This window comes from Pleurodeles waltl, chromosome 6, assembly GCF_031143425.1.
Source record: "Pleurodeles waltl isolate 20211129_DDA chromosome 6, aPleWal1.hap1.20221129, whole genome shotgun sequence".
NCBI classification, from domain to species: Eukaryota; Metazoa; Chordata; class Amphibia; order Caudata; family Salamandridae; genus Pleurodeles; species Pleurodeles waltl.
This window is the reverse complement of record NC_090445.1, coordinates 1,180,267,475-1,180,291,985: the sequence shown is the minus strand read 5'-3', so window position 1 is coordinate 1,180,291,985 and position 24,511 is coordinate 1,180,267,475. Positions and strand designations below refer to the sequence as shown.

Below are 24,511 nucleotides of genomic sequence, written 5' to 3'. Positions count from 1 at the left end.
CAGAGACACCAGAAAAGGGTCCTCTCAGGACTGGACAGATTTTGTTGACTGTTCAGTGAAGGCCTTGGAGGGTTGGTTACATGGCAGTAAAGTATCGGACTACGAAAGCCTGTATAATCTGATCCTGAGAAAGCATATTCTTAACAATTGTGTGTCTGATTTGTTGCACCAGTACTTGATAGACTTAGATCTGACCTCTCCCCAAGAATTGGGAAAGAAGGCAGACAAATGGGTCATAACAAGAGTGAACAGAAAAGTTCAGACAGGGGGTGACAAGGATGGCAAGAAGAAGGATGGTAAGTCTTCTGAGAAGGGTGGGGACAAAAGTAAACATTCTGAGTCTTCATCAGGCCCACAAAAATCCTCTGGGGGTGGTGGGTCCAAATCCTCTTCAAACAATCAGAAAAAGCCTTGGTGTTATTTATGTAAAGTAAAAAGCCATTGGGTAAGTGATTCCACTTGTCCAAAGAAAAACACCAAACCTCCCACCACCACAACCCCAACTGCAACCTCTAGTGCCCCTAGTAATAGCAGTGGTGGTGGGAAGTCTACTACTAATAGCCAATCCAAGGGTGTAGCTGGGCTCACTATTGGCAGTGTAGTAGGGGTTGGTCTTGTTAGGGAGACCAGAGAGGCTGTTTTAGTCTTTGCCACCTTGGTTGCTTCCTCCCTTAATATGGGTAAGTACAAGCAGCTACCCTTAATCAATGGTGTTGAGGTTGAGGCCTACAGGGACAGAGGAGCAAGTGTAACTATGGTGATAAAAAAACTGGTCCCACCCTGATCAACACCTACTTGGTCAGCAGTACCAAGTGACTGATGCTCATAACAACACTATTAGCCACCCCATGGCTGTTGTTAATCTCAACTGGGGTGAGGGGTAGGGTTACTGGTCCAAAGAAAGTTGTGGAAGCCACTGAATTACCTGTAGATTGCTTACTGGGCAATGATTTGGAAACATCAGCTTGGGCAGAAGTGGAGTTGGAGGCTCATGCAGCAATGCTGGGCATTCCTGGGCATATTTTTGCTTTGACTAGGACTCAGGCCAAAAAGCAAAAAGGACAGGGAAACTTGGATCCTGGAACAATGGACCAAGTGCTCCCAAAAACTAGGGGTAAAAAGGGTAAATCCCTGCCCACTATCCCTCCCTCTACAGATGATTCCCCTTTTGAGGAAGAGGAATCCTCTCCCTGTGCAGAACCTACACCAGATGAACTGGCAGCAGACGCTGCTGAGCTTTTGGGTGCAGGGGGGCCTGGCAGGGAAGAGCTGAGTGTGGCACAGCAAACCTGTCCCACCTTAGAGGGTTTAAGACAGAAAGCTGTCAAACAGCAGAATGGGGATGTCAGTGATAGCCATAGGGTGTATTGGGAAAATAACCTTGTACACAGAGTCAAGGTACCCTAAACCTGGAGCTGCCAGGAGATTGGCGAGTGACCCCCAGCGACCAGGAGAGCAGAGGTAAGTTGATTTATATTATTCTAATTTACAGATCGCATTTTATTAAGCTTTATGGACAAATAAACGTATTTATTGCCCACCTAAGAAGATCAGGAATGCGCTTGTTATGAAAACAACATTAACAAGAGCAAGATATGCATTTTAACTAATGCCACTCTGCTAATTATTGGAATTGCCATCTTCTCCCACCATTCCATCAAAACCTGAACCTTACAGAGCAAGGCTTTTCATACACTCTTATGCCCAAATACCAAACAGATTTTTGCCATATATATATCGGGTAGATCCGAAGGTAGGGCGGCAACATCAGCATTCAAAAGAAGATTCGCTGACTTGGAGATGTTTACATGATATACCAAAAGCCTTGAAAATTGGGAAAAAATACAGAACAGTTCTTGGCACGCTCCCTCTCAGGTGTGAGTTGTGGTACAAGGTCATCAGCATATAATTTGAGTTTCGAAATCCCAGGAGCTGCTGCTTTCACCCCCATGGCCTGGTGAATAGGGCAAGAAGGGCACAATAAAAGGAGCAGAAAGAGTTTGGGACAAACTGCAACTCTGTCTATTGCCCCAGGAGATCTGGAAAGAATCCAGAACCTTGCCATTAAGGGCTATTGCTACAGATAGGTATGCCATAGCCTTCATTACAAAAAAATAATATTCCCAGCTCATAAAATCAAAAGCCATCTCTGTGTCAATAAACAAAACCACCACAGGAGTTTTAATAAGATTAAAATAATCAATTGCTTCTGTTAAATAATATGTATTGTAGTAGAGATGATGACCAACAAACCCTGATTGGTCTTTCCCAATTAAAAAAGACATAACTTCTACCAACCTTTCAGCTAAAGTTTTCATCAATATTCTATAATCTGAGTTCAGCAGTGTAATTGGACAGAAAGAATTTATGTCCTCTGGGTCTTTATGCTTCTTAAAAAACATGTAAGCAGACCCTTCTGAAAGGAGGGAGGGTCAGAACTGCCTGTCAACATAGTGTTAAATAAGGCTGTCACGTTCACCTCTGAAATTAAAACCTGGTACCACTCTGCAGGAAATCCATCTCTTCCTGGCGCCTTCCCTCTTGACAAAGTTCTACTAGCTGCCTCTACTTATGCTATTGTTATAGGATGGATAAGACTTAGAGCCACACCAATCACTCATATTGGAAGGTGGGTCAGTTGGATATATAGCGGCAAAATGGTGACACAATACCCCCTTAATTAGTGAGTCTTCCCTTACCAAGAAACCAGTTAGTGGCTCCCGTATTTTATCTACCCCATTTTTAACTTGTTGGGCTGTGACCTGCAACGCTTGCAGCTTCCCATTCACGTCTCCTTCCTCATTTAATTGTTGCCCATATGTTCTAGCATTAATAATTTGCTTCACAAGAAGAACGTGCGGCAGCGTATGATTCGCCCACTCTCTCTTTTGAAACTTTAAATCATTGGGCACCTGGGAAGATTCGGCCCCCCCAAATTGAAAATCCAAAGAAAAAGCCTTGAACTGCATTATTATTTTTTTTACTTATTGGAGAAAAAAATCTGAAAGGCTGTAATCTCCCCTCTCATGGTGGCTTTAAAAGTTTCCCAGATATTATCTAAAGAGGAGGTATGCCGATTTTCCACAAAAAAAACAAAGGTGTCTTCACTCTCATTTGTGCAATGAATTATTTGACAGCAACAAGTTACCTTTGGTAATGCAAAATTTCCCACAATCGTCATCTGGATCTGGAGATTTTTCCTCGAGCAGTGGCAGGCTGGGAGCCATTTTGTACCTTGTCGGAAGAAGGGTAGCACAAACAGTGCAGCAGCCCTGAGTGGACACTCTGTCTTACATTCCCTGGGTATCATGTATTAGGGACTTATAAGTAAGCCAGGCTTTCCCAATTGAGTGTATCCCATTTGACATGTAATTTGACACTGTGGGACCTATACAGGCGCCAAACCTGGAATGCTGAAGTCAGTTTTAGTTCACGACTTTCCACACCATAAGCACAGGGCCATGAAGAACACTGACCATTGGTGCATCAAAACTATGGCCCTGAAAGGGAAGTCCCAGTCCCAACAAATCAGTTCACAGAGTGAGGAGGATGGGTGGGTCAGTGAGGAATCTGAAACTAGAATATATCTCTACCAGATATATCGTTAACGGAGGTAAGTAACTTGTTTGTCTGATAGAGACTTCTAGTTGCAGATTCCTTATGTTAGAATACATACTCAAGCAATACCATCCCTGGAGGAGGGCCTGCCAACCAAGATCATACTAAGAAGTCTTGCAGGACTGAATGGGTAAAGTACCTGCCCTTCAGACCTGACTGTCCAGGCAATACTGTTTGGTAAACGTGTGCAGTAATGCCCACGATGCTGCTTGACAGATGCCCAGGACTGGAACTGTGTGTGTTAATGCAGTGGTTGCAGCTGTCGCTCTCGTAGAGTGAGCGCACAATCCCTTCAGGGGTTGCTTTTTCTCCAATCTAGAGATGGTTCTCTTCTGTACAGCCTAACATTATTTTGCATCCACATACCCAACAAAGAGGTGATCATCCACACGGAACTCTTTGGTACACTCAAGGTAGACCGCCTATGCTCTTTTTGAGTCCAAGCGGTGGAGTCTCTCTTAGTTCTTAGATCTCTCTTAGATCTCGGAGGTCTCTCTTAGATCTTAGAAGGATAAGGGGGTATGTAAAAAGTAGGTGGGGTGATGGATTGGCCTACTGAAAGGCCTCTGGACATGGCTGGCATATCAGGACATCACCCTGGTGGTTCAACATCTGGCGGGCTCTATGAACGCCAGAGCAGACAAACTCAGTAGTCGATGCACAGCCTATCACGAATGGAATCTCCACCCTGAGGTGGCACGAGGTCTCTTTCAGCAGTGGGGAGAGCCTTGGTTAGATCTGTTTGCCCCCGCAGAGAACACGCAATGTCAGCTGTTTTGCGCACTGGAAATTTCAAGGCGGCACTCGCTCAAAGACTATTTTCGTCTCGAGTGGGACTACAGCCTCCTTTATGCCTATACTACTTATGTCCAGAGTTCTCAAGAAAATCAAGTACAACCGGGCCCAAGTAATCTTGGTGGCTCCGGACTGGGCACGGAGAGTATGGTATCCATAGCTACTGAGCATGGTCACTGATCCTCCACCCAGACTGCCCCTTCGGGAGGATCTTCTGTCACGGCAACAGGGGACGGTTCTCCACCCAAACCTGTCCAATCTCCGCCTTCATGCATGGAGATTGAGCAGCGGCAGTTGACTGCTTTTGACCTTCCACCCGAAGTCTGTGATGTAATCTTGGCAGCCAGGCATCCCTCCACCAAAACAGTATATGCCTGTTGGCATAAATTTGTGGCATGGTGTACAAACAAATCTGTTGACCCCCTCTCGACTCCTCTTGCTGAGGTTCTTTTGTTCATTCTTTCTTTGGCCCAGCAGGGCTCTGCTTTGGGCACCCTTAAGGGATATTTATAGGCTATCGCAGCCTTTCTTAGGTTGCCTGATGAACCTTCACTCTAAGTCTCCATTTGTTAGTAGATTCCTTAAGGGCCTCACCCATTTGTTTCCTCCCACTCTGTTTGTCATGCCTCAGTGGGACCTCAATGTTGTCCTTACTTAATGTGTGCTCCTTTTGAGCCGATGCACAATTGTCCCTTACCGCTCCTTACTTTCAAAACTGTTTTTTCTTGTTGCCATCTCTTCTGCTCGTAGGGTGAGTGAGCTTCAGGCTCTATCTATTAAGCCCCTATTTTTATCTGTGCACCCTGACAAAGTGGTGTTACGCACTATGGCTTCCTTCCTTCCCAAAGTCGTTACACCTTTTCATGTAGGCCAGTTCACCACTTTGCCTACTTTTCACGCACCGCCACATCCTTCTCATAAGGAGGAGAGACTCCACGGCCTGGATCCAAAAAAAGCACTGGCGTTCTATCTCAATCATACTAAAGATTTCTGGGTGGACAATCAACTCTTTGTTGGATATGTGGGTGCGAAGAAAGGGAAGGCACTGCAAAAACATACCATCTCATGATGGGTACTTCTTTGCATCAAAATGTGCTAAGCTTTGGCAAAGAAGCAACCCCATGAAGGCTCACGGGCTAATTCCACCAGAGCAACTGCTGCTTCCACTGCGTTAGCATGCAGAGTTCCTGTCATGGACATCTGCCAGGCATCCTTGCACATGTTTACTAAACATTACTGCCTCGACGGTCAGGGTCGCAGGGACAGGTACTTTGTTCCAACAGGACTTTCTAGTATGATCTTGGTTCGCAGCCCATCTCCGAGGATGGCATTGCTTGGGTATCTATTCTAAGGTTCGGAATCTGCAACTAGAAGTCTCTATCAGATGTACAAGTTACTTACCTTCGTTAACGATATATCTGGTGAAGACATTCTAGTTGCAGATTCCTTACCGACCCACTCATCCTCCTTGCTTGCGAACTGATTTCTAGGGAAAGGCTTCCCCACACAGGACCTTAGCTCTGGCGCACCAATTCCGGTGCTCTTCGTGGCTCTGCGCTTTGGCGTGGTAAGTTATGAAAAGAAACTGACGTCACTGCACTCTCCGGATCCAGTCTGCTGCCAGGGGGAAAATTCTAAGGTAAGGAATCTGCTACTAGAATAAGTCTCTACCAGATATAACGTTACCGAAGGTAAGTAGCTTGTACTATTGGGTGCCTTTGAGATCTGAATTTTCCTTTCCATTTCTGCCATCCATGCCCTAAACGTTTATCAAAGTTTATGGGATAACTGTACTTTCTGTAACTCTGCCAGGATCTTCAACAATAAGGATTTATTTTTACTTTTTGGTAAGTGACATTCAGCTCCCTCAGTCACCAGCTGCATCAGAGAAGAGAGAGTCTTTTAGAGGAGGAATGGCTACGCCAGCAATATCCACAACCACAGTGTTTACTACATCCTCCAGATTTAGGAGGGAGGTTTGAAGGCTGTCTGGCTGATTTAGCTTAAGTTTGCAGATCCCCAATCACTGAAGTGCTGCCTTCTTTAGTTGCCGCAGTTGCCTCAAAAAGGCAGACGGAGCAGGAGTTGCAGAGCCCTTGCCTGCTTTACTAAAAACTGGGAATACTTTTTAAGCTGGAAGTAAGGAATTCACTTTACTCTGCGAACAGCCCCCCTCCTGGCTGTCCCACATACCCATCAGCGATTTTATTTCATATATGCATATACCCTATGTGCTCTAATATTATTTATTTTTCAGTGGCTGAATGGACTGATCAGTGTCTTCATAACGGATAAGAGCAGCCTGAGAATCAGTATGAGGAGATTGGCTCTTTTGAATATTCAAGGTGGGTTAGCCATACCAGATTTCAGAATTTATTGTCTAGTAGCCATATCAGGTATGTTGATTTGGCCAAGTGCAAAACGTTTGATAACTCTTTCCTTTGAGTTATGGTTGAAGGACTTTTGCTCCAATTAGTTGCTTGGGGTAGCTTCGATATTGGAGAAATGCAAGCTTGAGAAAGTTGGCGACTGCTTGGTGATGGGGTGGGGGGCTTATTTCAATGGACACTGCTCATCTCCATTTTACGATATTCTGGAGGCAGAATAAGCTGGTACATTATCAGATAAGATGAGATTAATAGTAGTCAATCAAGCACCTGCTTTAAAACCCAGTAACCCTTCCCCTCCCAGTGTGTGTGTGTGTGTGTGTGTGTGTGTGTGTGTGTGTGTGTGTCTGTGTGTGTGTGTTTTTTTTTTACTGTAATGTTTAACAGCCTGCCTAGAATGAGAGAGGAACAAGACGAACAGTCACCCTAACATAATGCCACTAATATGAAAACAGTGCTTCTTATGACTTCTATTTGCTGTTCTGTAATGTGGCCTGCCTGGCAACATTCAGAATTTTTAGCCTTATCAGTTGGGACTCCCACCTAACCTCAATGCTCACATTGGCCTACAAGTCTAAAGAGTATTTTTCAAGATTCAGCAACCCCTGAGTTGGTAGTGTGGTTTCAGATATATTCAAAACTCGGCTCTCCGTATGTGGCATTTGCAGTTTACTCGATTAGGCAGATGCAACAGCTACAGAAGGCCAAATTACATCTAGTGTTTAGCAAGCAGAAGATGGATTTGATGCACAAACTCATATGTGGGCTCCTTAATCAACTGGTGAACTTCAGTGAAATATTATTATTACCTTGCTAATCTCATTATGGCAAGAGACATCAATAGAAAAAAATAATCCAGTGGTATTTCCCCAGTAGGATAGTGGGAACACCAGTGGTGATCACAGGTTCGCAGTCCCTGGTTTGTCGTCATCTATTTTTATATGGTTCATGAATACCATTGAGTTGGGTAAAAATAAAAATATGTTATTCAAAGCTAAGATACCCGCCCGGGTGAATGTACGTTTTAGAAATACACATGTTATGTTATGTTTAGTTCAACATTCTCCACCAAGAATTCTTTAGGGAAAAAAATTGGATTGCAATACAAGATTCTATCACTCCTGCCTACAAAGAGGCACTAATGCAGTTAAGAGGTTTTATCAAAGGCATTGTGACAATATTTGGTTTGTGGACATTGGTATGTAAGAAAAAGCCATCTGATGACTGACTGTATGTACACTGAGTATTAGTGGCCATAAACCATCCTTAATCTTGAGTGTTGTGTGCCACAAAGACTGTAAATTACAGCAAGCAATGTGCTCTGTGAACACAGATAGCAGAATGCACACCTATATGCTGGTCCATGAACACTGCACCACATAATGGGAATCATTACTATCAGAGAATTAGTATGATGTTGTTTTTGCTCTTAAATAAAGGGTTATGCTTTGCATAATTGTTTAGCCTAGAGCATTAAGTAACAATCTAAATATTCCCATCCTTCCATGACAAACAGAATTTCCTTCTGATACCGAAATACAAAGCCACAGCTTTCTAACCATAACTAAATACTCCCTGAGAGAGCTCTTGCAAGCTCCATCTTCTACAATGAGTCAAGCAACCTTTCCACCAGGGAAAGTATTACACCCCAACACACATTGACCTCCCTTCCTACTAAATGCACAACATATAACTACTCAACTTAAACATTTTCAAAGGTTTCTTCCCAAACAACCACACAAAAGTATCCTACAATCTTCTTTTGATGTAAACCAAATGCCAGAAAGCCATGAGCTTCACAAATCAAATTCCCGACAGCAGAAGTACACAACGTAAATAAAAAGCCACGGGCTCCCTTTCAAACTATCAACAGTATCTTAACCCCAACTGCAAAAACATTTATCAAACAGATTGTACTACCCCTATAAACTAAGGTTACAAAACAAGCCCATCAGCCCCTCTTCACAATGCGCTCATATTCCCATTTGAACAATGCCCACTTTCTCCACAACCAATAACCAACTTAAAATCCTGCTCCTTTGACTGCAAACAGAATAGGTCCCAAAATGTCTGTTTTTTTCACAAAAGTAGGGGGATATGTTACATATCTCCCTACTCTTGCCACTGCCACTATTATTAGTTTATTTAAATCATTTGACACCATCCATGACTTATTAGAGAAATTTATTTGTTTGCCCATACCCTGAAAGTAGACCCTACGTGGCTGTCAGGAGCCTTTGTTTTTCTACTCTGCCCACCCCAGCTACCACCATCACAGATTTGCAGCACCACCATAACAAACGTGATTGTGGATTTTATACACCCACATAGGGACGCAGACAGAAACACTCCCACACATCTCTACAGGACTGCCAATTCAAGACTCTCCACAGCAACTAAATACAACCCAACAAGATTCACAACACTTGAAACTACATTTAAACGTCCATTTGACTAAGTACTTTCTGATCTCTGCAAAGGAGCGCCATTCCTACCTAACACATCTCCACTTGGTTCCGCAAATCTCCAAAGCCTGAGTACTCCACCATCAAAAGAATAGCAGTTGAGGAAACAGATGCTTTCCCAAACAAAATACCAGACTATGACTTATCCTCTTTCTCAACTTCAGATTTTACCTCACAATATATTATACAGCCCATTAAACAGCCTTAATCAACCAGCTCCTTGCACATAATCAAACTTACAAACAAGCAACAAGCTGAGAAGTGAATGTAACATATGTGACTAAAAATAAGACATTTCACAGATTGTGTATTACAAGTCACATAACAATTTAATTGGCTTATTCATTGGCTCAGTGGCATCACACGCCTCAGAGTGATTCGGAGAGGCAGAGGGAGAGACGCAAGGATGTGAGGATCTCTGCTGCTGCTGCTTCTGCAGCGGCCACCTACACAATCAACCAACTAACGCAGCAGCTGGCGGAGGGTGGAGTCAAGCACTGGGGCAGGACAACAGAAGGCTCAGAAGTGCCCTGAAAGTGCCCCCCTCTCCAGATACCACACATTTTTTCACAGGGTGGCTCATAGCCAGAAACGGTCAGCAGGAATCAGTGACACAGCAGCTGCTGAGGTGGCACCTGGCAGCCCGACTGTGGTAGCTGCGCGTGCAGCAGTTGGCAGCATGTGGCCCGCAACAGGGCACAGGATCACCTCGGAGCACAGTGAGAGTGGCAGGGAGGGTAGGAAGGGATGGAAGGTAGGCTTAGAGCCGCCAACTGTGCCTGGAGAGGAGCGGGAGCGTTTGACAGTAGGCCAGTGCAGCTTGCCCCCTTCGGCAGGTCCTCCCTCCACATCCTCCATATCCCCCTCACCCCACCCAGCCGATACTTGAGACATTTGTGGTGAACGGTTGCACCGGCTAGGGGTGTCTCTGGCAACCGTCAATCGGTGTTTTGAGCCAGAGGACCTTAAGGATCCATCAGCACTACAAGTTCCCAAAGAGCCTCAATGCCACTAGGTCATTAGGAGTCCACTCACAACCCCCCCTCCAACAAGTCATAAAGGCATAAAGGGTCACTAAACTGAGCGTGCTCATGCCCGCCCCCCCTTGGCTACAGGATCACAAGACTACAGGACGGTACAAGGGATGTGGTGGTGCCAATTGGTTTCATTTTGGGGAAGTATGAAGTAGTTTGGAGTATTTCGACGCTGCCACTCCTCCTATGGCTTGTAAAACATGACTCCTAAACCTGCTTAACAATCATTCGGCCTGGTAATTAGCTAACAACCAAGCAACATTGGGTTGAACACGATAGAACGGAGACAGCCTCTCTAGGTTGGGATGTGGCTTGTTCTGCTGGTGCAAGCTTGCCTGCTAGAGCACGAAATGAACTGAGAATCATTAAGGAAATGAGATCTGGTAGAATGAGGCAGCAGCAAGGATAAAAAAAAGGGCAACCCAGAAGAAAGACTTCAGAAAGTCAAAAGTAAATAAATCAAATAAGCCAAGTGAGTCATGTGACATCCAGGGGAGCCCTGATAACACCAATATTGTAGTTTTTGGGAAAACTGAACTCAGGTGCTAAGTTCACCTTTTTAAAAGATCCTCAAGCTGCAAATACTCAATGCCTGGTAATTTAGCTAACATGAAGGGGAGCCACATAAGTCTCTACAACTCAGACTCGCCAAACGAAGTGTCTGAACGTCCAATGAGGCAAGTGCCTAGTACGGTCACATCGTTAGATATGCAGATCAGCTTCCACTCCTGTTTTGTGGTGCTGGTGAAGCCTCCCTGTGATTCCCTGAGGCTACTGCCAGTGGGTCACTTGTGGGGGCTCAATCAACTCCAGCTGGCTTTCCTTCCTGCTGAAGACCTGCCCTGACTCTCTTCCAAGAGAGAAGTCACTGGGACCTTACTGGTCCTCAAAAGCCTACAACTTACCTAGCAACCACTACTTGCATTTGCCAAAGCTTTTTGGTGGCCCTGCTGGTCACTGACCCTCCTGCACTCTGGCGACCGACGTGGGACAGCTCGTTGTGGCTCCAAGGATCTCCTGCATCACCCTGGACTCCGCAGCTGGACATCTTCCTTCACCATCCTGCAGGAACTTCACCTGCAATATGGTGGGCATTGCCTTCCTGCACCGCATGGACGTCTGAGTTGTCTGGACACTGTCCCCTTATTTTTCTGGTTCTTTTTGTCCAGAATCTACCTTTGGGTTCCACCGACCGGGTCCACCAGTCGCAACAGTTTTTAGTGACTCCAACAAGGGTTTCTGATGCCACTTCACCCCTAAGCACCCAGACCCCCTGGTGTAGGTACTCCGGCCTTCTGGGTATCCACGGGTGGGGACACTCTCCAACCTTCTTTGTGCCAACTGGTTTCCACTGGGTCGTGTCCTGAATTCATTAAAAAAAAAATCCAACTGCAATGGTCTTGTTTTAGACTATGGGACACCCGGCTCGATAACAACGCTGCACCTGGGCGCCTGGGGGATTACAGTTACTTACCTTTGGTATTTTCTCACTCCCCCAGCCCCTGGGATCCTGACACACTTACCTTGGTTGGGCATCTCCATTCTTATACCACTTTCTTAGTTTATGGCTAAAACCCCCAGTTAGCATATCTAACGGCAAAGAAGAATGTCAATTGTTAATGGCCAGGAAATAAATTTAAAATCAAGCAAATAAAAAGAATAGGAGACCTTTGGTTATCACTTACTTATTCACAGTTAACACCTCGTCAAAAAACGGCTACCCTATACGTGTGTACAAAAAAACCCCCAAAAAAAGCCAGGTAGTCCTTACAGGTCCAACAGGTGTCGTCAGCATTAGTCACCATGTCAACTCAAATTGTAACATCGGCAAAATTCTCTACTGCCCAGGAAGTAATGATACTTGCAAGCAGTCAGAAAGTCAAAGTAAAACTATCTAAGTCAGCCAAAACTCAACACGATCCTGTGCAAGCTGACGCGAAAGCTGGAGTTTTAAGGTTCAACATAACCCTACACAATACCACCAGGACGAGCCAATACTCAACAATCATATAAGCAAAATACACTGGAAAACATGTGACCCTGTCAGCCTTCATCCAAGTAAAAAAAAAAAACACAACCTTGAAAATCCTTTTTACACCTGAATATGTCTCACAAGATCCACATGACATCCTCAACAGAGGTAACCTACAGAAACGTAAAGCAGAAATACAGGGCTTAGATCATATAGATTCCTCAGACCTGCTAACAGTGGAGTTCATTCCTAAAGAGGAGCATACGTTGAGGGAACAAACCTTAACTACATGGGAATCAGAAGAAACTGTGCATCTTATCTGGAGTTTTAAGCAACAACTTGACCCATGCGTCATAAAACTATAAAAAACAGTAAAATCATGCTATCTTCAACCTGTGTTACCAAAATCTTCGATAAGTCGGAGGCAAAAGTGACTCGGTTTACTCAGTCCTGAAGAATGCTTGAGGTAGGAGGCACAGTATGGTTCTGTTGAGCCCAGTCCAGAATAGCAACATCAGCCTGAAGCAGTGGAGTTGGCTATGTGCTACCTTTAATGCTCCTAAAAACAACTGACCCTGGCAACAACAATCAGGAGTGTCTACAGGTGACGAACTGCACATCCTCTCCTGGAAAATCGCAGGAGTTAAATCGCAGCTTCAAGAGAGTATAAAACCATGGAATTGGGAGTTGTGTGATATTGTCGTTATTCAGGAGACATGGGCAATGGAAGCTTTACTGTTGGACAGCTACACTCATTACTATGTAAAGGCAGAAAAAAAACGGAGCGATATGGGAGGTCAAAGGGTGTCTGCATATCACTAGCCTTGAATGTTAAAACTGAACAATTGACCTCCCCGGACTGAAATTAATTACGTTTAGCCAATGGTAAAAAAATAAACCAAATCCCCTACTGATGCTTAATATCTACGTGCACCCAAACTGGAAGAAAAAACAAGCACTCAAAGCATTGATAATTTTAACGGTGACTGAATTAAGACGTACTCATCCCACCTGGAACATAATCCTAAAAGGGAATTTCGACGCCAACTTAATTCATACCCTAGATGAAGATCAAAAATTAACATTAGATAATATTTTTGGGAATGTGCAGCCAAGTCAAACTGATCGCCTAGGTCAAAAAGTGGTAAAAGTCTTGGAGTACCTTGGTAATGGGGTTATCAATGGTAGAACGAATGACGACATCCCTCCAAAATTCACCTATCTTGGAGCACAAACATGGTCCATACTTAGCTACGCAATTGAATCTCTATTGTTGATCCTGTATCTAGTGCAGTATTCAATCAACTTGACCACACTTAGTGACCACTGCTTACAAAGGATAAAATCTGCGATACTCCTGCCGTAGAGCCCAGGTTCTTAAAATCCACAAACCTAAGGCACTTGAGATGGTTAAATGCCACCCCACCGGGCCTGCATGCTGAGGCAGATGAGCTGGTGGAGGCTAGTAGTCTTGCAGCAAACAATTCAATAGACACTTGAATAAACTTTACCACAAAACTGACAATACACGCTTCATCAATGATCAGAAACAAGTATGCAAGTACCACACTCTCAAAATAGCTGACATAAGCAAGTCAATTCAAAGCACCATGGTCGTTATGAGCATGAGTGTAACTGGCTCCCTGCCTGAATTTCTAGAAAGGATCCTGGATGGGATGAAAGGCAAATGGAAACTGGAGGAGTGGGCCATCACACGTTATAACAGGAGGAAGCGTGACGTAGTGTGATGGGCAACAAAAATGTTCACTTAGTGAAATCGCCTGGGAGGGAACTCAGCACACAAAGGTGGGACATGTCACAAAATGCACCAATAAAATTGAACCACTTAAAACGAGCACAACACAGAATGAATAGCAAGAGTGGGTGTTGTTAAAAGCCCACAGAAAGATTACAACAGGGCAGAGCGCTTATGCGCTCAACCCTAAAAAACTGTTATGGGAAGAGAAGAACATAAAGAATGAAACGTTCTGGACAAAGTTAATATTTAGTGCAAGACAACCAAACTCAAGAGCATTTTGGGAGACTGTGAATAGCATAGACAGGCCAGAAAAGGTATTAAATAACTCAAATGTCCAGGAAGCCATTTGGGTCGAGTATCTGGTCAGAATGTTTGGTGGGGGGGGCCCAATTTCAGTACTTACGCCTTTAAGGGTAGGATCAACATGCCTGATAACATTTGGGTCGAGTATCTGGTCAGAATGTTTGGTGGGGGGGGCCCAATTTCAGTACTTACGCCTTTAAGGGTAGGATCAACATGCCTGATAACAGACAAAGTAATAACAGCTCCCTATATAGAGGAGGGTACACAACACAAGAAGTAATCATAAGTTCAGATAGTCAAACAAATCCGTCTTACAAGATATAGTCAAAAAACAATAGTCAAAGGCAGCAGAGACCTAATGGTTTCCCACAGGCCATCTTTAAATGGGATATGGAATACTGGGCAAGTCAGTTGTCCACCCTATATGATTAAGTGGCAGCAACCAACAGTATTCCATCAAACTGGCGTAGCTCCATAATTAACCCCATCTTGAAAGGTGAAGATCATACTAACACAGAAAAGTATAGATTAATTGCACTACTAGACTCAGAACCAAAATACTATGTGTCATTGATTTTGGAGGACTTCACAGAGTGGTTGGATAGGAAAAAACTAATCCCACTTAACCAGATGTGTTTCGAAGAGGCCTTGGCGCAATTACAAACATCTTAAGCAATCTCCCTAATAGCGGATAAATGTAAACGGAAACAGACAAACCTACATGTTTGTTTCATAGACCTTAAACTGCCATTTGATCATGTAGATTGAGGCTAACTGTGGAGGAAAATTATGAGCTTGGAATATTCCCGAAAGAGTACGGAGAGGAACCGAACAACTCTACACACAAACCTGGATTCGTGTCATATGGGGGGATGGCTCTAGGATATCTTGAAGGATCGCCACAAACAAGGGTTTGAAACAGGGGTGTGAGCTGGCTCTACACCTCTTCAAATTGTTCATGGCAGACTTACCACCACAGCTTGATAACGTCAACTCACATTCACAGCGCTTGGGCTCTCTGTATCTATCTAATCTCTCCTATGCAGATGGCCTACTCCTACAGAGTTTAACTAAAGTTGGCCTGCAAAGATATGTGATTAAACTGAGAAATTATGTTTTGAACAATAAACTGGAAATCAACACAGCTAAAACTAAAACAATGTTAATTAGGGATCCTACTGGCTCCTCACTTAGAATATGGCTGGATTGGGTCAAAAAAAAAAAAAGGAAATGCCTTAGTATTTCCATTCTGTGCACTCGCTAAGGAACTGGAGGGACCCTCACTAAAGTTGCTGTTATTAGTAATGGCAGAAAAAATGCTTCAGTTTGTGCATATGCTAGCATTTCATTGCAGAGAAAAGACACGTCCCTTCTGAACAAACTGCAGGTATCCGCCTTCAAGCAGATGTTTCAAATCCCTCAAAATTAATTGCCGGCACAAGTGTGCCTGGAATTTGAATTACTAACAAGATCCTGGGGAGGTTATGCACGTCCATAAAAAGCTGGTATAAGATCAAACTAAGTAGAGACCACTTCACTTTAAACAGTGCATTATGGACGCCGCTAGAAAGTGATCCTCAGTTGATTTATCACAAATGCCGATTGAAGGTCCTAAAACAAAAAAAGCACAGAAGAGCTTTGGAATAAGAACTTATCTTTCGCATCATTTTGGCAGCAAATAATAAACAAAGTTGCAAAACAGCACTCTTGCCTGGTCGACAAGGAATGTTTTAGTTGGGCAACCACATACATGGATAGTGCTTAAATATTATGAAAGTCTGATGCCTGCGCCTTACTTAATTCTTTTATTTCCCAGCGCATATAAAAAGAAAATTGATGGCAATTTGCTTTGGTTGACTCCAGACTCTGGCTGACCAACCATCCTGGAAGCATAGTGGCATAACATCATGCAGACTCTGTAGCTATTAGAAAGAAGACTTCATACACCTGATATGTGCATGTCCTCACCTAAACACAACTCGTGTTAGTTTGTTAAAAGAAAGCTTTATTGCCCGAAGTATCCACTCCTGTAGGGCAGCAATAATAAAAAGCTTTGATCCATCAGATCCCCAAATGAACACCAAACTTATGAAATATTTAGGGATACACAAACAAGTAATTAACAACTACAGCAAGGGAGAGAAAGCAGTAGCAATCCCGGCTCTGTTTAGACAATGGTACACCAATTATTGCCATCCCCCCACTGGCTGTAATGTTGATTTTATACTGCCCATCAACATTTTATAAAGGTTTTTATCTCCAGCAGGGCACTTAATCAATGAGAAATGATTAAATTATTAAATTTGTGTGCTTTTTACATTATTTTTAATCATATTTGACAGAATTAACTATTGTAGGTAAGAATTTGTGCAGTTTGTTTCCTTAACATAATGCATTGGTATTGTGTGTTTTATGGACATTAATACTTGTATGTACATGAGCAATATTGTTTTGGTTTTAAATAACTAAACAAATAAATCATTTTCCACTTAGCTAAACAATACAACGCAATGTGAAGATAGAAACCAATAGTCTATTAAATTGTAATTATGCAAAAAAAATATATATTCGCTACATAAGGAACTTGTACCTCTTCATCACTGCTGAACAATATATTTGAAGATGTTTTTTCGAGCTCGTTTGCTTTGATTTTCTCATGGGGTGCATTAACGGATATTTGTGACTTTGCTGGTACAACGGTAAATAAGTTACCCTACAGATGAACAAAATTAAAGGAATTACTGTTCAGCGTGGCTATTATAAATCACAGTACATGTTTGACTTTTTTGAGCTTACAAAGATTTGCTATTTCTCTTTTTTAAGTGACATGAGTATGCTGCTTTATGATAAAAAATAAATAAAGTGGATGCCTTATCTGTAATAATTATTGAAAGTGGTTCTAACATTCATCTCTAAACACAATTATGATTATTCCCAGAATTCAGAAGAAGACCACATAGAAAAAAAGAGGACATTGTGACACAAACGACATAAAGAAGCAGCAAAGTAACTGTTAGAAGAATACGTGCAGTAATGAAATAAAAACATCGCACCACAGCCGGCACAAAATATAAGCTCTAAGCCTGGGAGCTGATTTTGCTAAGGACAACCTGTTTGGGGTTGCAGCTCTTCTTTTTTTGCAATTCAAAAGAGTAAGATGATAGCAATGCAAACATTAGACGAATGCAACACAGCCAAAAGCAAGATGCATAAAAGAAAAAACATGAATATGAAAAAAAAAAAAAAATGCATCATTACAGTGTTTGGGGTTTCCAGCCAGCACTTATGTACAGGCTGATCGAAGTCCTCTAGGAGACAGTGAACTTTCTCCATGGTCATGGGATGGCAATGGAAGGCCCTTGTGCATCGACCATTTAGAAAAAATAAATGTTGTGTTACTGAGTAAGGTTAATGGAAATAGCATGAGAAGGAAGCAAGCAACAGAAACCAATCATTCAGCTAAGAAGTCAAGAAGCAGGAGATGAAAATGTAGAAGTGAAAAAGTGTAAGCAGGTGGAAGACTGATCCGTCATGTTCAAGAGCTTAAAATATTGAACTGAATGCCTCGAGCATGCTGTTTCTTGCAAAGAAACTGAGTGGGCCCACTGACGTTTTTAGGTCTCCCTGACAGATTAAAAAAAGACAGAAAGTGAAGTGAATATGATGAAAGGTACTAATTGGAAGAAAACATTAGCAGAGAATGATCAGAGTGAATTATGCATGTGAGAAAACACTGGGTTCAATGAAACAAACTCCCATGCCCATAGTCTCCATCGCAAGCCCCTACTAACCAAAATACCTCTTGCAAAGGATGCATAATGGTTAATATGTCTAAAGCAGTGTCATTCTAATCATCTTTCATTAAACTAACATATCCACTTAAAAACAGGTTTACATCAATTTCCTTTTATCTAGCATAAACCTGCTACCACATCTCTTAAGAATTCAAATAATTCAAAAATAAAGTTTAAAAATATAAGAGAAGTAAGATGCTTCATGTACCTCTTCATCATCATCAAATAGGGAAAGAGATTTAGTTGCTTTGCTTGCAGGCAGAGATGCAGATTTTTGTTTACTCTCTTTTGGTCTGGGAACAAACAAATCCTGTTCGAAGCAAAGCAACATAGGGAAAGAAATTGCTCAATAACATGATAGTGAAATAAAGTTTTATATCTGAACAAAATAAATATGACAATCTTTTTTTACTGAATTGTAATTTCAAACTTATTTATATCATGCTAAGTTATAACAATCACATGTAAAATATTAAACCACCAAGACTGATAAGAAATAATACATAATGTTATATAAAATGCCTGATTCCTAATAATACATATATGCCAATCATTAGGTTACTTTAGAAACTATAACAAAACATCTAAGGAATAAAATGAAAATGCAGTGCCACTCATTAACTACATCTTTAAAATACTGATCATTCAATAGCTTTAGCTGAAGCGATTATTTTTTTCCCCTCAATGTCCATGAATTAGCCAAAGCGTACAGTGAGAGTCATATTAAGCATTATTGTCAATAGACTCCTCAGAGTTCTTACACAGTTTACAAGGTTAACCTCAGTTTAGACAGTTCTGCGTATAAAATCTTAGGTGGGTAATCCGGAGATGGTATTGCAAAAGTTTACTTTATTTATTATCATTATTATTGTTATTTATTCAATAATATTTATTTTTGATTAATTGTAAAGGACAGTTGCCCAAAAAGGTTTCAGTTCCAAATGTAGAGTAACTGTTGACATTTGTGGGTGGTGTTTATCTTCCAGTAAAGATAAGGCCTACATATTTTTAGTCAACAATTTTTTGAATGTTCTAAAAATGTAACTGATTTAGCCCACAGGTCCCTAATTTGTAGGTTCTGTAAGGAGGCCTCACAAAAACAGAGTGTGAAAGTTCCACCTTGTTCGAGTTGGATATTTCTGACCACTAGAAATAGTCTAGAATGTTTTTCTTGACTGGTCTCAGTTTGAAAATATTTTTACAAATACCCCTTGTCTAGCTATGGTTTGTTTGATAAGTCTGAAATCTAAGCAAAGCAGAGGAGCAATTTCTCGGTAAGTAGAAAACATGTTTATGTGGATCAGTCATCATTTTACCTAAGAGCTTTCCCTCTATTCCACACAGAGCTTCTGTGGCAAAGGCAACTGTTGGTAGTAGCTTTGCACAGAAAACTTAAAAAATTGGGTACAATATTGGACACCAAGAGTTTTGTAAAAGTTTACGAAGGCAAACAGTAGTGCAGGGGCTTCTGCTTTAATATGTTTCTTCTGTGGTAAAAAGTATCCTCTGCTACCAATTACGACTCCCAAATATTTGTATGCAGCCATTTTCAAGTTCCATGTGCCTGGTTTCTCAATTTTGTTTCTCAAGATCATAATTTTGTTTTTTTTAAGGTTAACTTTAAGCCCATTTATTTCAGCATACTCATGTCATGTGTTATGTAAATGCTGCAGTCCAATCCTGGTTTGACTTATTAGCAGGACATCGTCCGAATAAAGGAGACATGATTTTGAGTAGCCACAAACCGTAGGTGGTTGTACATTCACCTTCTCTAGGTTCACCAATATGTCCATAATAAAGATATTAATGGTGAAAGTACGCACCCCTGTTTTAAACCAGTCCTAATTTTATGGGCTACTGTACTACTGTCTTCAGTTTTAATATGAAACCATGTGTTGGTATATACTAGCTGTATAGCTCTCTAAAATTTTGAAGGGATACCCCATCAGGTGAGTTTTACCCTAATGCACCTCTTGGGACCAAGTCAAAAGCGGATTTAAAATCCACAAAACACAGGTATGTCAATGCTTTAGTGACACTTGCTTTATTTGTAAACAACAAAAGGGCCATTAGATTTGCCAATGTTCCCATCCCTTCCCTGAAGCCCTTTTGATTCCTCTGGATGAGCTCAGTGGCTTAAGATTCAAGCTCTTTAAACAGCAGCCCTGCAAAATACTTTGCCTCATTATACAGGAGGGCAATTACTCGATAATTAGGAGAGTTGGAAATATTGCCGTCCTTGGAAATTGGATCAATAATCATCCCTTTCCAAAATGTGGCTAAATAGGGTGGCGGTACAGAGCTCTGGATTTGATTTGTACATCTCTACTTCCTATATTGTGATTTTACGAAACCTGTGTTCCTGTATAAAGTAAACTATCCGTGTTATCTCTAGAAAACGGTCTTGCAGTCTAGATGTTTTGGGTACATATTCATTTTCACTTTGCATTTTGATTCGACAGTTGCACCATTCACTCTTAGTGATAGTATTATTCGCAGCCACACTCCCCTTTTCCTGTTAATTTATTATGCTCCAAAATTCCTCACAATTCTTGTTCTTACTTGGGTGAAGTAGCCTACCTCACAATTGGTCCTGATAGTCTCACTTGGTGGCCCATAATGCTTTTCTGGCATTTTTTCATAATAATATATTAATCTTGTATGGTGACTGTATGTCCTGTGGATTCTATTTAAAAATTCTGAGTTGTTAATTAAAAACATTTTTTGGCAAGCATCCAAGAAGTTGTAAACAGTGAGGATGTATTAACTTCATTACATCTGGGTGTTCAGACTCTTGTAAGATTTATTCGTTTTGCAGTAAATTCCTCCCACATGTGAGTGAGGCCGTCATCCTCTTTACCAGGCTATCAAAGACGCACAGTTTGTTTCAACATCATGAGCAAGGGATCAATTCCTTTTTAACTTTTTTAAGTTTATGGCACAGGTAATGTCCTCAGGATAATTTGCTTTCGTATGCATGGTAGTTTGATTAGAGAGCACCAAGTGAAGGGGAAAGTGGAAGCTTTCATTTTGTTAATCATTTTCAAACAATATTGTAGCCCTGATTAGGAGTTTGGCGGGAGGGACCAACCATCCGCCAAACTCCCGACAAGATGGCCGCCACTGTAGTGGTGATCTCCCAGCTGGCCCCATTATGACCTTTCCGCTGGCCTGAGCAACAGAAACCTTGCCCAGTGGAAAAGTGGCAGTAGCATGGTCGCCGGCTCGTAATCGAGCCAGCAGCACTGCTGCCGCCCGCAGGGGGCATCAGCACCCTTGTAATGTACACTGTAGACAGTGTGCATTACAAAGGTGCTGGGCAGGGGAACCACAGGCATGGGCAGTGCAGGGCTCCCCCTGTGGCCCCCTGCACCTGTTCTCCCACAGCCTTTTCATGGCGGTTAAACCGCCATGAAAAGGCTCGCTGATTGCAACCTGCACCCGCCGTCAGCCTGTCAGGATCACTGACCCCTACGGAGATGGCAGTCCCTGGTGGTTAGACGGCAGCAGTCCGAACGCAGGTCTGGCGATCATAGGACCGCCAGACTCGTAATTAGGCCCTATATGTTTAAAGAAAAAAGATTGAATGCAGTATAATCTATTATGGTTTTTGAAGTGATATGTGTGTCAACTAAAGGTTGATCATCCTTTATCCAACCATTTACAACTCAAGCCACCGTAGCTACATATATTCAAAACAGTTTCACCCTAATTATTGTTTTAATTTAGGAGTGTGTTGGTGTGGAACGTTCCATAACTGATCTTGAGATAACGTCAGATATTCTTTGTGATGTTAAAGTCTCTAATAAGCAACAAAAGGGCCTCCACTGAAGTCTTCTTTAAGAACGATTATTACTGATTGCAGATTGGAAGCAATGACCACTTTTTGCACTACGGAGGGGTTGATGTAAATGTTAAAAATAATGAGAGTTGAATCGTGGTCCAGTTACCAATCTTCCAGCTGCAAAGCTAGAGCCCAATGTTCTTTTAGAGTGATTGGACTCATTTTTAAGTTTAAGTCCGAAGAAATATAAATCGCCAAACCCCCTTCTGACCTGCATTTGAACTTGCATTATACTGCTGTGTCCAGTAAATGTGATCAATGTCATGTACCATGTTTCTTCCAAGATGATAATGTTATATTGCTGCCAATAAGAGATTACTTCGGGATCATTTATTATGGAGCACAATCCTCCCAAATGAGAGATGATGCTTTGTTCGTTGCCATTCATTTCATAGAGGGATTGGGTAAAGCTCAGTTGCCACGACCAACCAAGTGTAATGTTAATTTGAGCGATATTTCCCATTTTGTATGACTTCATAAGGCTGAGAGGTGGAGACTTGTGAAACTGAAACATTCTGCAAAATTTAACAATTTATCCTTTGTTTTTGTTGTATTCCTCAGTCTGAAGTGTGTGCAATTGAGAAAGCCATGTATATTTCATTGTTGACTGCAGCTGTTTTATTAGTTGGGTTTTTCAGAATCAACTGTGTACACTTGGTATTTGCATTAATGATATTTTTTTTTCAGTGCAACTTCAAAGCAGACCCTTCTTTTAAATATACAGGGTATGGATTAACCGTGTATTTTGTTATTTTGTCACTTCACTTCCCCTCTTTCTAAAGGTGTCTTCATCCTGAAATGCATGCTTGGCTGAGACCAATGTAACAAGCGTTGACACTGAATGGGTTCTATATCAGTGCTATAAAGATGGGCTAGTGGTGCATGACTTTGAAATAGGGTCAATATTTACCTGATTTAGGAAATCATGTGGGTCTTTTGCGTCATACTGGGGTAAAATAAGGTTGCTGTGAGACCGCTTACAACAGGACATGAGCAGTAATCGTAAGTGGTACAGGACCAGTGCTTGACTGGTTAACTGAGCAGTTTACAACTGGACTGGTATTAACCTTTACTACATCGTGAGGTATAGGCAGCTAATAGATGGTAATTTTCTCGCATATATAAGAGTGTGATTGGATGGATGGTATAAAGTCCCCAGGCTTGATGGCCTATGACTGAAAGGTTTTCAAAACTATCAAAGCTCCGTATAGGTTTACATCGAGACCTATATGGAGCTTTGATATAGCATGGGGACTAGCGAGCCAATGAGTAGTTACTACTTCCCTCAAATGTGAAGTACAGTGAGTCGCTATAGCGCTGGCTTCTTGTGTTCGATGGTCTGCAGGACCTGGGTCTGGATCCAAGTTACTGGAGGGAGACTGCTCTTTGATCTTTTATCTAGCAGTGAAGTTATGTTGCAACTTTCGGTAATGCATTTGAGGTCTTCTATACTTTCAGTTTGGGTAGAGTCAGATGATGCTAGGGACAGCTTATCAATTGAGAGGTTGATAGTTACAATATCTTTATTTGAAGAACTAAGTCAATTTGAATTATTTGAATTAATAACAGAATTTGTGTTTTGCTCATTACTTGCGCTTATTTACTTAATTTTATTTCTTGCCTTTCTTTGACATTTACGTTCATGTTTTGTAAGAGGTTTATTATTTACACTTAGGTGTGGTAGAGCTTGTTTGTGTAAAACACTAGCTTGAGAAGTTTGAGTTTTCAGATCAGGTGTATGCTCAGGACAGAAAGATGAGTGGATATCAGCTATTTGGAATAGCAGAGTTTCTGTTTTAAGATGCAAGCCTGTAGAGTTTACCAATTTTGAGGCCAGAGCACAGTCACCATGTGTTTTGCCACTTGATATTAAACGCACAGATTGATTAAGTGGTAGTGCTTCTTTTAATGGAAAGACAGGATGATCAACTCTTAAAATTTTCTTAGTGTGTTTAGTATGTTGGAAGCAAGATTTTATTTCCTAAATCCGTTAGAACAGAAGATAGTACTTCTTCCAGCATTCTTAATTTGTCAATTATGGACAAACATGTGCATGGGACTTTTATGCCTCCATCTGCTGTTTGGGCCAGTATAATCAAGTTAGTTAGATATTCAAGCTTTGAGTCAATTCCCAAAACGAAGGCGGCTGAAGTATTTAGAAGGTTCAAGTGAAAATCTAATTTGTTGGAGTGATACTTTAATGCTGTCACAGTAGCTTGCAAGGTGTCCAACAGGGTCAGTCAGCATTCATTAGCTGAGTTTTTCGACAAGGTCAATGTTTATCAAATGTTACCCCTGTATACATTGAGACAGAGCTTTTGTCTGTTGAATTGAAAATACTGTGCAAAGAACTGTTGTTTTGGGAAGAGTTTAGATGGCCCTTACTATTTTCAGACTTGCTTGTCAGACTCAATCAATCAATGCTTATAAAGTGCGGCTACTCATCTGTGAGGGTCTCAAGTTGCTTGGGGAGGGGAGGGACCTCAACCAAACAGCCACCAGAGTTCCTGGCGCTGGGCATGTTCCAGGCGTGGACAGGC

The 24,511-nt window shown here is 41.9% G+C and overlaps 1 protein-coding gene across 7 annotated transcripts in view; it reads right to left on the bottom strand.

The window, feature by feature from the left end:
* LOC138300721 (WASH complex subunit 2-like) overlaps positions 1-24,511 on the bottom strand; it is a 780,011-nt gene that overhangs the window by 516,341 nt on the left and 239,159 nt on the right. For all 7 annotated transcript variants that reach the window (XM_069240414.1, XM_069240416.1, XM_069240417.1 and 4 more), the window contains 2 exons: positions 18,336-18,437; positions 16,924-17,046 (listed from right to left, as the gene is read on the bottom strand). In XM_069240414.1, coding sequence (XP_069096515.1) covers positions 16,924-17,046; positions 18,336-18,437 — 225 coding nt within the window. The remainder of the gene's footprint in view (positions 1-16,923; positions 17,047-18,335; positions 18,438-24,511) is intronic.